Source organism: Manacus candei, unplaced genomic scaffold (assembly GCF_025592945.1).
Source record: "Manacus candei isolate 608988 ecotype Guabito, Panama unplaced genomic scaffold, ASM2559294v1 h1tg000056l, whole genome shotgun sequence".
In the NCBI taxonomy this organism is placed as follows: domain Eukaryota; kingdom Metazoa; phylum Chordata; class Aves; order Passeriformes; family Pipridae; genus Manacus; species Manacus candei.
In genome coordinates this window covers 10,722,499-10,739,215 of record NW_026138104.1, presented here as the reverse complement: position 1 = coordinate 10,739,215, position 16,717 = coordinate 10,722,499, and the positions used below count along the sequence as shown (strand labels likewise).

The 16,717-nt window shown below is 38.9% G+C and overlaps 1 protein-coding gene across 4 annotated transcripts in view; it reads left to right on the top strand.

Annotated features, from left to right (window-relative positions):
* Positions 1–16,717, top strand: part of NRP1 (neuropilin 1) — a 112,905-nt gene that overhangs the window by 43,368 nt on the left and 52,820 nt on the right. For all 4 annotated transcript variants that reach the window (XM_051802327.1, XM_051802328.1, XM_051802326.1 and 1 more), the window contains exons 3-5: positions 2,607–2,788; positions 7,344–7,571; positions 14,746–14,901. In XM_051802327.1, the coding sequence (XP_051658287.1) occupies positions 2,607–2,788; positions 7,344–7,571; positions 14,746–14,901 (566 nt within the window). The remainder of the gene's footprint in view (positions 1–2,606; positions 2,789–7,343; positions 7,572–14,745; positions 14,902–16,717) is intronic.

Genomic DNA, 16,717 nt, shown 5'->3' with positions numbered 1-16,717 from the left:
GTCATTTACAAATGCACAGCAGCCAGAAAGAGCACCATAAATTACAATTCTGTCACTATAAGGGACAATGGAAAGTGTGGGCAGGCTATTGCTATAAAGGAGGAAACCTAGGAGAGTGATAGAATTTAATTTGAATGGGGTTTTTTGCCTAATTTACTTCATATAATAGCAAAATCGGTACTTACAGGTTAGTTATTTTTTGGCTGTATATGGAAGACTTAGTAAGACTATCTAAGGTTGTTTTTTATTAAAGTGTAGAAGAATAAAAACACTGAATTCAAGTCTTTAGAATTTTTTGTCTTCTTTATACATGAAGGAAAAAAGAATGTAAAATTTGCTTAGCATCTTTTCATACCATTTGAAAATTTATCTACTGTTGAGGCTTGAGCAACGAATGGCACCTAGGAAACTGGTGCAATAATGTCATCATGGGGAGAAGAGCAAAGACTGTCACTCAGATGCTATGGGTTTATGCAGTTACTCTTTCTCTTTAACAAGGAGTTTATTGTTTGGAGAAAGTTTGTCTTGTTTAAAATTCTCAACATACATTTTTTTCGTAAACTCTAAAAATTACTAGTGTGTATCCCTCAGTACTTCCAATAGGCTTTGCAGGGAACCTAGGGGCATTCTTAAAGATATTTCTGGGAAGGAGAAAAAAAACCAAAAAACCAAAAACCAACAATTCTGAGATCTCTTTACAACTCTCCTCCTAACTTTCAAATCTTGTTTTACATATATCATAAAGACATTATAGAAAGAAGTCTAATTTTTAAAACTGTAGGCTACTTAAAGTATCTGTGAAATTATCTCAGAAAAGCATATTTCCGCTTCGTATTTCCACCATTCTGCGCTGGGGCAGTGAAGCCAGTGAGCTGAGCAATTGCTACTAGAAAAATCAAATACATAAGAGGAAATGCAGTTAACACAATATTTCACATATGTTAATGCTTACAGTTCCATCAGTGTCAGCTTTATTTTCTACTTGATATACACCAAAGCTGGCACACAATTTTAACTGATGAGGTAATGTCATTTTTAATTTAAGGAGCCTTAAGCCGTCCACTTTAACTAGTGATATCATCTTTGCAGCTGTCTCATGGGACTTCGTGTAAACATAAGTAATGTGCCCTGGATGGTTTGGAGCAGAGTTGTTAAAAATGACATTGGTCATCATGAAGACATTTTTTTCCTTTGATCTCTTTAAGAATGTCAGACACACTTTATTGTCCTGTCATTTTTAGCTCTTCCTTGTATATTAATATGCTTGGAACATTTCAGTGAGCTTAACAGTAGAATATAAAGGTCTAAACAAATTAATGGCAACATTTTAACGTCAGTCGCAGTAAGATAATGAAAAGTAAATGAGATTGTCTGGCTAACAGCAACTTGTTAACTGCAAGGGCAGTGTGGCTGAGACACAGAGACGCAGGGGCAGGGAAAAGCCTTTTGCCGCCATCTGAAAGAGACCCAGAGCACAACCTAGGATCCAAATGCCATCACCCTCTAGGAGAAGATTAAACTGATTCTACAGATTGAGTCTGCTCCTCCTTCCTGTCTGGGGTCAAGTGAAATCATCTGCTGATAAAACTTAAGAACAGACCTGTCTCTGCACCTGCAGCTTCTGCCTCCTGTGACTTTCATTCTTGTTTGTGTTCCCTTGGCTGGTTCAGCACCACCAACCTGCTGGGCTCGCTCTCCTCAGTCCTTGGAAACCAAATCTGTCAGACCAGACTCCACATCTCTGGTGACAGAGGAACCCTAACGTATTGCTCACAGGCTAATTTTTCCTACCAATCATTATCGTATTATTTTATGCTTTTCCTTATACAGTCCTTAGGAATGAAGGAAGCGACCAGGGAGGATTCAGCCCAGTCTGTCTAGTAATCACATGCTGTACAAGCATGAATATTATAACGTGCACTTTTGATTCAAATACCTAAGCAAAGGTGATTTGCATTGAAACAATTTTTGTCTGAGAAAAGCCAAGTGGTGTAACTGACTTGTGGATTTTGTGATTTGCTACAAACTATTTGTCCAGATAACAAGGAAAATAACAGATTTTTCTACCACTGATCTACAACATGGCAGAGTTTTGAACAAAATCTAATGTTTAGGGATTTATTTATTATTCTGTGGACATATGTTTGGAGGACAGCATATGGAAATCAAAGTATTGTTCATAAAGAGCTCCAGCCAAAAAGACATTTTTGAATTCATAACAGAACTTCACAGTTTGAAAAGAATGCTATGCATTATGTATTGATAACAACACTACACAGACAAAGGAACACAATTTAATAATACAGAATTGTGCTCATGAGATTTCCTTTTTTTTTTTTTTTTGTTAATTGGTTACTTTAGCTGACATTGTCTGCAAGCATAATGGACACCATTCTTCCTAATAGTTCCATGTTGCCAGATGATGTCTACAGACATAATGTAGTCCATTTTAATTATTTCATTTTGCTTACATCTTTCAGCATAATGCATTTTCCAAGCAAGCTAGCATTTTTCTTGATTATCTATGTTGTGTTATGGTTTCTAAATTAATTAGGTCTCCTTCTTTCCTGGAAGTTAAAAGTTTCTTCCTTCCATTTATCTACCAGGTATGATTATGTTGAAGTGATTGATGGAGATAATGCTGAAGGACGCTTATGGGGAAAGTACTGTGGAAAGATTGCTCCCCCTCCTTTAGTGTCTTCGGGACCGTATCTTTTTATTAAATTTGTTTCCGACTATGAGACACATGGAGCAGGATTTTCTATCCGCTATGAAGTTTTCAAAAGAGGTGAGAAAAAATTCGTTGTTACATAGTTCATAACCTGTGATTTTTAGTTGCATCAGAAAGTTCACTATAATTCTTTGGAATGGGGGGAATGCATGAAAATGCTTGAAAGAGAAAATCTCTACTCCCCTAGTCATTCCAAGGCGGGGCATGTATTCAACGGGTGTAAATCATTACGAATCCAATGGGTCAGCTGCATCTGAGGGTTGACTCCTCTGTGTGAAATATGATAGTTTTCATCAGCTGTTTGTTTCATCCATCTTAAAACCATTAGCCTTTTTCTTTTTTTTTTTTTTAAATAATAATTACTGTATGGTTTACAATGTTACTGCCTTCACAGCACTGTAACCTTCTGAGTCCCTGACTTATTTTGGTTAGTGTTTTGCTCTGCATTCCCAAGAGATGGTTCTGGGCTTGGAAAGGACCAGAGTACACATGGGCAGCAGATGATGCTGTTGCTTTCACAAATCATGTTTGGGAGGTAAAGGAGAGATGAAGCTCACACTGCTCACAGGCATGACCTGCTAGATGCTCATGCCAGGAGTTCTGTGCTAGTGAACACAATTAGCTGTATGGGCCACAGAGAAAGCGCAGAGAAACAGAGTGAAAGATTAACTAGAAATATAGGCACTCCCTCTTTTATATCACTTTCTGAGTTGATAGCTAGAAGGTCTGTAAGGTCATTTTTTTAGCATATATCTTCCCTATAGCTGGATTAATAGCTGGATTACTAATTCAGGTATTCCATTCCTTGAGAACACAGGACCGAAACTCTTAATTAAGATTAATTTTATAGAAAAAAAATTGACTTTAACATCAATGTTTAGGGTAATAGTCACAAAAGCAGCTCAGAACTCAAAATTTCCAGTGCACATCACTCCCAGTCTATGCCCCATTTCCAGAACCAGTTCAAATCCCTTTTATGCACCTAAACCAGAGCCAGATTTTCAGCTGTGTTCAGTACACACACTTGATGGTAGCTGTACTCTTAATGAGGAGAAGCTCAGTAGTGAAGTCTCTTTTCTATTGCTATTGCTTCTCTGTACAGTGCTAATTGGGGCCACAGACCTCTTGTTCACCATCTTCCCTGTCTGCAAATCCACTCTTGACTCCCAGAAATTCTTTTGCTGACCTTCAGGGTCACATTTTTTGAAAGAATTCAGCATCCAAATGACACCAAGCTTTCCTGAAAAAATATCTCTATTTGTTTTGGTGTCCTTAGGAGGTAAACTCTTGAAGCTGTGTTCTGATGTTTCTCAGTGCTTATATATGCACTACCATCTTTCATAAAGAAGAAGGCTGAAACACAAAATGAAGTGAAAGAATGACCTGTGAAACAATCTATTTTAGTAACTGAGCATTTTCAAGAAAAAAAGGTTTTATTTATTTCCTAATAGTGTAGTGGCAACTCAGAGCTCTGACAGGAACACTATTTATTTCCTTGTATGGTCATTTACATCTCTCAAAGATACACATTTAGAGTGTTAAGATGGCATTATGAATGTGATTTTACACACACGGAAGTCAGGAAACTCGAAATTACGGCTCCCAGAGCAACTTTAGCTCAAGTTCATTCATCTCGAACTGTATATTAAGGCAGGAAAGTTATCACCACACAGTGTTAGAAAATGCCATGTGTACACAAAGGATACAGGTTATCGTTGCTGTGGGAACACAGCCCTTTTTAAGTTCTGAATAGATGCATATATGCTATTCCAATTTTGCATTTTAATATCTGTACCAAGTGGAGCTGACCGGTTCACCCTGTTGCGCAGGTGAAGCTCAGCTGCTCACACTAGACAAGTATGTTTGTTTAGCGTATTCACAACTTGTCATTTCCCAGGTATGAGAAGCATGATCCCAAGCCAAGGGTCCTGTGGTGCTGAGCTGAAGGCTGAGCTTCATTCCTGCACACAGTATATTTTTTCCCATTATTCATATGAGAGTAGTTCTAGTCTTTGAAAAGGAAAAACTGCATTATGCTACCTGTGTTCTAAGCTGGAAGCTTAAAATGTGGCACACCATGGAAATTGTAAGGAGAGACCAGCACACATAATGACCATGATAAAGGAAGTATGGGCTTTCAGAACAGGAGCTGCCTTTACTTCTCATTCAGCTCCTTTACCAGAAAGACACTGAAGAAGTTGAATGCAGGATTAAGAGATGAAAGCCATTTGGCCCAATGTTTAGCCCATGTGAAATAGCATAATTTTGGCTTCAGCAGACAGGCTGTCGTAGGATGGATGAGTGACTTATTCACTAGAAAAGAATCCACATGGTTCACATTCAACATTCCTAACTTTAGTCAACTAAATTTATGGTGTAAACTGAAAGAAAAGTAAGTGTCAACCAAGAAGGCAAATGATTTTCTGGCTCGGTGACACCCCCAGATAGCAGATGAAATTAGCCCCAGTGTCATCTCTTTCTTTGCTCTCTCAGTTGCCTCCTCTCTTTCTTTCAGCTCATATCTCTTACACACATGTAGTTTCTCCACTTCAGAAGTATCGATTTTGTCAGGCCTCTGCTGGAACCTCTTCTGCCAGTTTTCCATGCAGATTGCCCCGCAGAGTTTCTCGTAGCCTTAGTGTTGATTTAATTCCTGTTTCACAGTGTCAATAAAGGGTCAAAATCTGTGGAGGGCATTTTAGTGAGGCAGCTCTTGTGAAAACAGTTTCTGTTTCTTGCACCAGATTGACTCAAACATGTTTAAAATAAAGCAAGCTGGTACTGAGATACCACATGTGACTGTAAGGAGCCTGACGATTGTGCACTCTTCAGAGCCAGGATCTGGCTGTATTTAATAAAGCAATAATGATCCTGGCTTACATTTTATATTGCATCTTTTATTGGATTCCAAGAGGAGTACAGAGCACTTTATACTATGAATGGCATAGCAAAGTTATTTTATCCTGGAACAGCAGCTACTGGTGGGAGTGAGGAGCAACACCAGAATATAACCCTCCCATACATGACAAGGAGACAAGGGAATGACAGGGAGAGAAGAGAAATATCCGACTAATGTGTAAGGGGGTGATTTAATTATAGGCAAAATGTAATTTCCCAAATTGGAATGGGTCAGGTTACATGGGCATCAGTATCCACATCTTCCAAAATATGCCATGAAGTGTTCTGAATATTGATGTGATAGCTCAAGCATTTCCTATCAGTATCTACTGAAGGACAAAAATACCTGAACTGACTAAATTCATTCAGACCCCTCTCTTGCATGCTGAATTTAGCTGGGAGGTGGCCAAATCTGTGGGGGGTAATATTTTTGGCACATTCACAAGGAAAACATTTTCTACAGTGAAATAAGAGTATTCATATATGCAACAAGCCAGACTGTTTTCCTTCAATGATCTGTGTTAAGCATTGGAAATCCTCTAAGGCTCCTGACTACAATTTCTAGGCATCCTCATCCAAATTAAAACCTCACACACATCATCCTCCAGCACAGACCTTTCTGTTGCAAGCAAACTGTGCTCTCCGTGTCCTTCCTCTACTCCGTGTCTGAAGACCTTCATCTGAGTTATCCTACTTGGACTCCCCAGGTCAGCTGCTATTCACCAATGCTCCAAGTCCTGTAAATCACTCTCCATTAAATATGGAGTGTCAAAAGGCAGAGAGGGGTACCTGTGCTGACCTTGTGGGCAATGCCTGCAGCTGACTTCTGAGCACACCTGCAGGTGTGGGATCCACAGAGAGGATTCCTGAGGGACCTAAATAAAGGAGAAATGTGATATTCACAAAGACAAATCCAGTGACCTGGCCTTTTATACCCTTACATCTTTACTGCCACTTTCCTGCTCCACCAAGAGCGCTGTTTGGAGCATCCCATTATGCCATGCTGGGGGGATATCAGGGAAAGCTGGTGTGTCAACATTGACATTAGGTGACTTCTAGCAAGACTGCCTGTAATCACACAGTTTATCATGCCAGCACTAGCAGCAACATTTTACTGGTGCACCTGTGTCAACACCACTCAGAATGAGTCACTCACCCTCTGTACATGTACGAATTACCTTTCACATTTAGTTTGTCAGGAAGGCATAGGTCACATCTGGCAGAGGTACTGAGTCAGTGCTCCAGGAATCTGAAACCACTACTCCCTCTACTGAATTCACCCACCCGCTTTTTGTGAAAAATTCTATTTCACCAATAAAAGCCTGTCAGCCATAAGATTTAAAGATTTGAGCTTGAAGGGACTATAATTATTTCTCTAGGGCTCTGTCGAGATTTCTGCAGCTTACACTTTCATTGTTCCCACATGACTTTGTATTTGTCATAATTTTTTCTAGAGCTGGTACAAGTTTTCATATTGTTCCATACAAATTGAAAATTGAAGATCAGACAGTATATACGAATTGGGCTTTAAAACCTGACTGTCAATAATAGGAACAAGCTGGATGAATGATTAATGCAGCGATTAAAATGAGGTGTTTCATTGAAAAACCACCTTTGCTGCTGGAGAGACAATACAACCTAATTTGTTTCCCAGCTAACTACTTTGCTTTGTAACATAGTGTTAACCCAGTTGATTTTTCTCCTTCTCCTACAGGACCTGAATGTTCCAGAAACTTTACTTCCTCAAGTGGAGTGATAAAGTCCCCTGGATTCCCTGAAAAATATCCCAACAGCCTTGAATGCACTTATATTATCTTTGCACCAAAGATGTCAGAGATTATACTGGAATTTGAAAGCTTTGAGCTAGAACCTGACTCAAATACTCCAGGGGGAGCATTCTGTCGCTATGACCGATTGGAAATCTGGGATGGATTCCCCGATGGTAAGAGAAAAATGGATTGTGATATGCATAACCATTACTATGTGGTGGGCTGCAAGGCATATTCCCATTTTTTTAGATGTCATACTAGAAAGGTCCTTGCTTGATTTATGTGAAGGGAGTTGAATTAAAGAGAAATTGGGAAAATGTTCTGTAAATTCATTCGGTAAAACGTATCACAGTGTGAATGATTTTTTTTTTTTTAATGAAATATGCTCAATCTTGAACAGTTGGCTTGGTGGAAATCTCTGTGTTCAGTCAGTATATGCGATGAACCTCCTACACTAAAACAAAGTAAATATAAGCCTTCGAATGGGTCCCCAAATTTTCACAGCTAACACATGAGTATAGTCCAGACATTTCCAACAAATTGCAGAAATTGGACTTCAGGTACTGATCCTCTGACTTGTGGAGGAACTGCGTTACAGACCAACTGTCAAAGCAGAGAATTTCTTTGCCAGAGAAAGCGTGGTGTCCATACAATTGAAATCATGGTGACGAAATGATTAACCAGGTCAGTAAGCAGTCACTGAGTTATTCATTCAGGTTGCTTCGGCGACTGGGCACTGCAGGGTTCCTCCATTACAGTGCTCTCTCTTCCAGCAGTATAAGCAAATCCAAAGGTTTTATCTTAATTTGTTAATTTATAATCTCTGATTAGCTGGGCACATGTGTCAGGGTGGGTGTGCTGGGTACCCTTCTGGAACGTCTCTGCCATCTCAGTAATTTTCCACTTAGTTGTTGACCACACTTGACCTTATGCACATTCACTAAGTGCATAGCTAGATATCAGCTAAGCCTAGAGAGCCAGAGCCCTCATTTCACCCTCTGCCCAGTCTCATAACCCTGTTTTACACTGAGACTGACGAACAAAGTAGCTGCATGATTCTCTGTGTTTTTCATGTACAGCACTGGGTCCTCAAGATTCAAGTCTCCTGTAGGTTAGGAAGCTGTGTACCAGTTCTCCAAGGACCCAGCGCTGTAGGCTGCAGCTCCAGCCTAAAAGGGACTGTTCAAGCTGAATGACCAACTTTTAGGGTGCCCAAATGCCTATATGAACTGTACAAGCAGCTATGTAAAACTGATTATTTGTGGTGCCTTTTTCACTGGTTCTACATATGGCATAAGCTGATGAAGAGAAACATCTTGGAGCTGTCCTTTCTCTTCTTAATTTTGTAATTTGTAGCAAAATTCAGAGATTGAAGATTTATGTTGTTTGTGTTGGGCACTAATTACAACTATTTCAGTTTTCCACTGGTATGATAATTCTTATTAATAGATTTTTTTCTTTCATGAGCAGCAGCGGCAGTTTTTACAAACTGCTAATCCTACATTAATATTTTATCTAAATGAAAACATGTAACTTAAGGAATATATTATAAAAATACATTTAAACTTGCTTGTTTTCCTAGATAAATTCCCAATATAATTTTGCTTAAAGCTTTCATTGATGCTGCAGTAAATAGTTATATATTTTTAATGTATATTTGGGATTTTTTCCTCTTTGTTTTATGGTTAATGGGTTTATCATGGCTCTTTTCAATCCACTCCAATAAATAGTGAAGAAAGACCCATAATATAGCTAAAAGACTATTTAGTATTTAATATCTCAGTGAGGAAGACAATATTGTAAAACTGCAATAATGATATCTGGAACATTTAATAATGAGTTTACTTGTATATAGGCCAAATCTGTTCAAACTGAATTCCTGCAGAACTTGCATTTAAACTGACATATGAAAAGATGATCCAATCAATCAATTTATGTGTAATATAACCAAAAAGAAATGCATTATTGTAGAGAGTTTCAAAGTGGTAATTTCCTGGTTCAAGAAAGTGGCTGAGCAGTACTGAAGAGCAATTAAAAACAGCCATTATCAGCCTTCCAATTCCCTCACAAACTGTCTAAACCCAAAATGATCCTGACGTCCAGAAAGGGTGTTTACGTGTTTGTAAATATTCAACTGAATTCGTGGGTTGTGAAAAAAGTGTTTTCTTTGATCCAAACTGTTGGAGGTTGCTGCAGTTGCAAGGAAGTGTTTGCTGCGTCATTTCACCGTAGGACAATCTTTAGCAAATAGTCAGTCTCCCCTGTTTAACTTAAGGCTACAAAGGAAGAGAGAACGTGATTGCTTCTCTATAAATGCATCACAGGACAAATTCCTGGGAGGGGGAAGAACTATTTGAACTGAAGAGCAAAGCTGACACAGGAAACCACTGGTACAGCCTGGCCATAAACTGAAGATAGAAATTAGGTTTCTAGATATCAAAACCAGAGCATCTGGATAATCTTGGGGGGGGGGGGGAGGGAAAGGAGAAAGGAAGGCATAATAAATCTAATTTACATCCACATGGAAGTAGTAAATTTCTACACTATGGAAAATTAGACAGAATGGTTGTCTTTGGTGAAGGGAGTCTTTACCCAAGGTAAGTCTTTCAGCTATTTGTCCATTTCCCTTCAGTCCATCAAAAATATTCTGAAGCTGCATCTACACAACTGAAAAAGGCACAAGGCATGGTTGTGTGCACTTCTTAATTGCTGGCATACTCCCTTGCACCGTTTTAGCACACATCAGTTTGCACTTTCCCAGGAAATTCCTAAGCATGGCTGGGAGGACAGGGAAAGCCAGAGGTTATTCCCAACAGGCATGTTGGACACAGCCATCCAGTTTGAGAGGGAAGAGCTCCATAGGGGCAAGGTGCATCACAGTCTGGTCCCAGGAACAGTCCCTGGCCACTGACCGCAGGTTCAAAGGGTGTTCCCTTGCCTGCTCTGTTTAATGACAGGAACAGCATCCCACTCTGATCTGTCTCAGACATCTACTTTAGGACACAGTTAATGGACCTCTGGAGGTTCTTGTCTCACGGACTGTATTGGGAGCTATGAATCACTAAGTCAGATGTAAACTTAAGATACCTGAGTTAAAGCAGAGGAATCCCAGCATAAGTGGAAAATGTTTTCATTGTAGAATCTGATCAGCTACAGTCACTAGAGATCAGCAGGAAATGAATTTGCTGGTTTATACAATTGTGGAAAAAAAAAGGGAAAAAATAAAGAAGAGAAATGTTCTCTTAAACAAATTTTCACAGTGATGTTTAAAAGGATATGTCAAAGTCAGTATGCTTCCATTTAGATTTTGCTTCTACGTAATTGCCGTTTTACTGATGGAAAACAATTTTCTGTTAGACAATTTGACAGCAACTGTAACAGTCATTCAAAAAGACGTTAATCCTGAAATGCTCTGTCACAATCACAGAATCCTCAGCCTACCTGGTTGTCCTTTTAGTGGATTGAAGCTGGCAAGTGCTGAGTATTTGCGTCTTGATTCTGCAAAATATGTGCTTATCTTTGAAGCATGTGAGCAGTCAGATTGACTTCAAAAAGAATTCACCAAGGACACTTACGGGACTGAAGTTAAACAGTGGTGTAAGTGTTTTGCTGGTTCAAGAGGGGAATGGTAGGCATTCAGGAATGCTTCAGAACTGACATTTTGTTTCTGTGTAGCTACATGCCAAGGGCACATTGCAAATATTGCAGAAACAGGACCATGGTTTGAAGGAGATAATAGGTGGATTTAGAGCAGAAGAGATCTCAGAATAGAAATATATGATTTTGCATTAATAAACTAGACACCAAAAATGTCTTTGCCCAAGGCACAGATATACCTCAGACAGGCTCTGCTGAGAACAGTCCATTGATGACTTTGAAGAAAAATAGCCCACTTAAAACAAGGACTGGCTTAAGTGATGAGCTACACATATTCATCATGCAGCTCTCTTTGGAGCTCTATAGACTGTCTACTAGGGCTCAAAAGTAATTTAGAGAAGTTTACATAGGTTTGAGAACCACAACCTAAGCATTGCTGCTTCGGTCAATACCACAAGAGCTTCTACTGAATGACAGAGTGAAGCAAAATGCTTTACTGCAGTCGTTAACATCCGTGCAAATGAAGATTGCTATTAATCTAAGTGTGTTTCTCTTCTGTTGTGGTTCCTTTCTACACTCTTGTGAGAAGCTATTAAGATATAAGGGCATACACAAGCTCAGTGTGGTTGACTACTTGGACTGTGAGAATGGGATTAATTTTTCAGTTGTTTTCTCTTTTGTGTGCAAATATTTTGTCAATAGTACTCATACTGCTATGAAAATACTGTCCACAACACAGCAGCATACTTACAGAAAGCAGCTTTATAATTTAGTAAATGGCTAGTTGACGTTTAAATATTTTAGAGGTATGAAATACCTTTTTTCCTTGCTTCTGTTTTGTTGGGGTTTGTTTAATTGTATTCCAAAAGCTATCATTTGAACTAGAGGAACAAATGTGCACTTCAGTAAGCCTCAGAATTTCTTGATACAGATATTCTTTGTCCAGAAAGGCAAACAGGAGAAAAGTAGAATTGGTAAGGATAAGATTTCTCTTTAGTCTTAAACCACTAACCACATTCTGTGTATTCCACACTCAGATCTGTAAACCTTCAGACATATTAAGATTAATCAAGGATTTATTCAAGTTCTACAGTTAGACTCTGCATTTTGGGAAGTGCTTGTAAAACAGATGTTTTAGTTGTCCTTCCATCTTTTAACCTGAAAGTTACTCAGTTTTCCCCTATATTGTACCGTGCCAGTGGAAAGAGGAGCCAAGGTCCCAGAAACAACTACAGCATGGGCAGTCAAATGAAGTAGCTGGATCCCTGAAATGCCTTTGTTCTGCAGGTAGTGTAGAAATATCCTTGAGTGAGGACATTTCCAAGTGATTTGTATTTGGAGTAGGACTTCCTGGGGAATTCTGACATAGCAACATGATGGTCTACAGGTAGAAGTTGCAAAGAGCTTTCTAGGCCTAAGGACTTTTCAGCACCTGCTGCCCTAAAATTCCCATTTGGAACTGTATATGGTCTATTATGAAATCCCATCTTGGTTCCTAAGGAATTGTCAAGAAGATGGTAAAAAAAAGCAGTGGCATAGTCTACCTAATCAGACAGCAGTATCACCCCCTGAATGACTGCTCAGGTAGTGTACCCTGCACAGCATTTATTTGCTGTGGTGACACCTGAAATATTTGATAATTTATTGTAATTCAAAGGTTTTCAAGACTTGAATTGAAGAAAAAAAAGGAGAACTTTGTGTTAGCTATTTATGGAAGAAGAACAAGAATCTCTATTTCATCCAGTTGTACTCAGATCGATAGCGTATTAGCTCAGCAGGCTAAGGTTTACATGTTGTGCAAAAAATTCAATACTTCTTTATGTAATATTCTGAAAATTGTTGGCTCTTGCATCTACTTAGATAGCAAAGGGAATAGCATTGTCATAGCAGGGCCAATCTGTTGAAGACTCAATGCAGAATCACTAAATATGTTTTAAAAATTATAAACCAGTGAGTCATGGGGAATCTTAAAGCCTGTCTGCTTTAAACAAAGTTCTCTTCTGTTTGTCATTTCAAAGAGGCTTCCCTACAGGAAATGGGAGGAGGGAGGCTCAGAGTACCATAACGTGGTAGCCTTATCCTTATTTTCTTGCAGTTGAGAGCAACAACAGCAGCTATAATGTTGAAAGCCATCATGGGAAGAAGCAGGATCAGAGTTGTTTGCACATAGAAAATGCAAAAGAAAGCAAAAACAAATACAAAAACAAAAACCTCCAGCAATTGGAATGCAAACATTATTTTGTGTTTTCTAAAAGCCACTAATGGTAACAGTCTAAAACTAATTTCTCTCTCCAAATAATAAAACTATGAAGCTTTATTGATTTCTAGGTTGAGGAAGAATTCAACTCATATCCTCTATAGGGTGTTTCATTCTATCAATGCTGCATTAAACAACCTTGGTGGGAAAAGACTGAATTGGCAGGTATTTTAAATGCCATGGGATTGCCAAGGCAACTGAAGACTAACTATGGCCAGAATACAGATAGAAAAGCACATGTTGGCAGCAAGAGCTATAACATCTGAGCTTCCTCTTTCTGGCAACTCTAGGGCCTTACAGAAATGTGTAGCTTACATAATAAAGTTATTCCAAGCTGGAACTGTTTTACTTGTTGTAAAATGCCAATAAATGAGTAGAAAATTATGTTAGCTGTAGATATTCTTTGAACTGTGAATAATTAGGATATATAAACATTTTATATTTTAAACTGAAAGTGTAATGGACTTCCTAGAGACATGACAAGGTGTTAATTTAAGCCTGGAAAGCCAGTGGTGTAAGCATTAGAATGATGCCTCATGATTATTTTCATGATTGAACTCCATGGGTGGGGTTTAGCATTATCTTTTTTTATTGTTTGTAAGCACAGATGTACCACCATTCAACAGCCTAGGGACCTATCTGTAGGGAATGCTCAAGTGCTAGAAGGCTGCATATGTTGGTTGTGAATTGAGTAGTTTAATTAAGGAAAAAGATTATCTCACTGCACAGGAAACCCTGAAAAATATCAGAATTGGGTTTATACATTATTAACACTTAAAGAGATCATGTATATGTATGTGTGTGTGTGTGTGTGTATGTATTCTGTGACATGGAGATATACTTAAGAAATCCTTGCTCTTTTAAAGGGATTAAGATTTTACTCTTAAATTCTTTTGACACTGTTCTTTAATATTGAACATATGGGCAAAAGACCTATGAGGGTGTGATGAAAGCCTAAATAGAGGGGATAAAGAGTCATTGACCATAGCCTCAATATGAGTGCAAAAATGTTTTTCAAAGTTTACTATAAAATTAATAGATTATCTGCAGTATTGAGCATAAAACCTGGCAGGCACTATTTGAACTCCTCAGAGTATCTTGTATACTGGGTGGGCAAATCAGGCCATTCAGTTGTTCTTGTCATAAATAGGTACTTCAATCAATTCAATTGGAAAATACTTGTGGTGTTTTGTACATGCAGTTTTGTGCATCGCTGGCCTCTCTGCACACTTTAAAGGACAGTTTTTTAAATCCTGGTTCTTTACATTTTCGGAGGTTCATGGAGTGCTGTCTGGAGCATTTTCGAAGTAAGATTGCTAGGGTAGGATGAACAATTTACTGCTCACCGCTTAGTTATTGATGACATTGTCATTTTGAACTGTTGCAGAGGTTCACTGTTTCCTGCTGAGAGGCTCTCTTTGGGAGGATATTGTAGTGGCATCTATTGTTATAGTAGGACTGGCAGTTTACTATTGTATCCTGTCTCTTTGCAGTTGGCCCACACATCGGGCGTTATTGTGGGCAGAACAACCCAGGACGTGTCCGGTCTTCAACAGGGATTCTTTCAATGGTATTTTACACTGACAGTGCAATAGCAAAGGAGGGATTCTCAGCAAACTACAGCGTGTCACAGAGCAGTGTATCAGAAGGTCAGTATTTATCTATCCCACAGAGCTTCTTGGAAACTACTCTCAGTTATGTCTTCTTGCACACCAGGTGTTGCCTGAAGTTTTAAAGAAACCTTAAATAAATAAGATGGTGGGGAAGGATTGGCTCTGTTTTCCTTTTTTTCTATCTTTTTTTTATTTTATTTTTAAAAAGAACAGCTGCCCTTTGAAAAGCAGGGCAAGAAGCAGAATTCTCCTTACAGTTTTATTCCACAGTATTGCCAGGAAGTGGGGATAATTATTGTGAAAAACTGTGCTGACCACGGGAACGCAGGAATGCAGAGCAATTGAACACTTGCATTAAAACAATGAAACACGGACAATGAATGCACTATCCAAAGCTGCCTTTTATTACATGGAGTAAGCTTTGATGATCGATTTCTTGAATAAAAAAAAAAACATTTAATATATGTGCTCTTGTTAAACCATTTCATAAGCTGTCTAAGCTTTGTTCCCTAACTCATATTTTTTCCCCAGTTACCTGATTTTCATGGTTACCCTTCGGACAGAGAATGAAACAAAGTGAGGAAGACACATGAAAAAACAGGCTGTGTTACATCACATCCTTGCAGATTTTCTTGCTCTCCTCAATGATAAATCACACACTTTAAATCAGACTCTCTCTTCTTTCTGTGTCTTACTGAGTTTCAAGCAGATTCACCCATATTTAATCTACTTGTCTAGTCAAAAAAGAACAAAAGAAAAATGAGCAAACTGAAGTAATCCCTGTAACTCACCACCTCTCCTCCACTCCTTGCCTCTTTAACAGTTTTCTTATACATGCATAGCTAGGAAGAGGGAATGGGACACACCCAGCCTCTGTGGATGGGAAGCATCCTTCTCCATCTGTGTCAGACTGTACTTTCAGCTAGTTTGGTTGCTCCCTATGTAGGTGCTGCTCCTATCCCTTCATTAGCTAACACAGGCCACTTGGGTCCCCCGTCCATCTCCTCCACAGTCACCCTCCCTGGGATGTAGATGCATCATCACACTGAAGTCAGAATTAATAATATCTGCTACACTGGGATGCCTTCAGCTCTTAAGCACAGGACAATAGAACAGAAGTCAGTGTGTGTGAAAACCCTTTTGGATGATAAGAGGAAACATTTTATATGGTGTAGACTTAAGACAGAGTGAATCCTCTCACTTAATTTCAGCCACCCTTTCTCTTTTTGTTGTCAGTACAGAGAGGGTCACCTCCAGAGGACAGCTCTTTCTGCTTATCTCAGACATGTGAGATGTCCCTAGGAGGTACTTGTCCCTCTCAGTAGACTACAGGGAAAGCCAACATGTCTAGATCAAACTAGACACTTTTTAGATATTTTAATATGACTCCTACCTATCATGTTTTGCATTCTTTGCAGTGGGTTATGGCTCTCCTTCAGATTTCAAGCAGAGGTTAATTTACTTTGAGACTTACCCTAATGTAGTTTGGCTCCAGTACTTCACCCAAGGCTCCTAAAACACTGAAACAGCACAGATTTGGGGGAAAGGGTCATACGCCATGGAAAACACAGCTGACAACAAGTTTGATAATTGAGTTATGGGTCAGTCTAACTACAACTCCTGTAAAATACCCTTTATAACATTTCTGAATGTAAATTTTTGGATTCCTGGTAAAAGATTTAAACACTTTTTGCAGAATATTTTAATTTTCACTTAAAAATTGGAAATTTGGTTTTTTAAATCTCATTTTTCCAACTCATAGATGTTGAAACCTTCAACTCAGCACGCACCCACCCCTCTGTTAGAGAAACATCAGCTCCAGAGAAGGTGTGATAAAAAGGAGTGCATATCC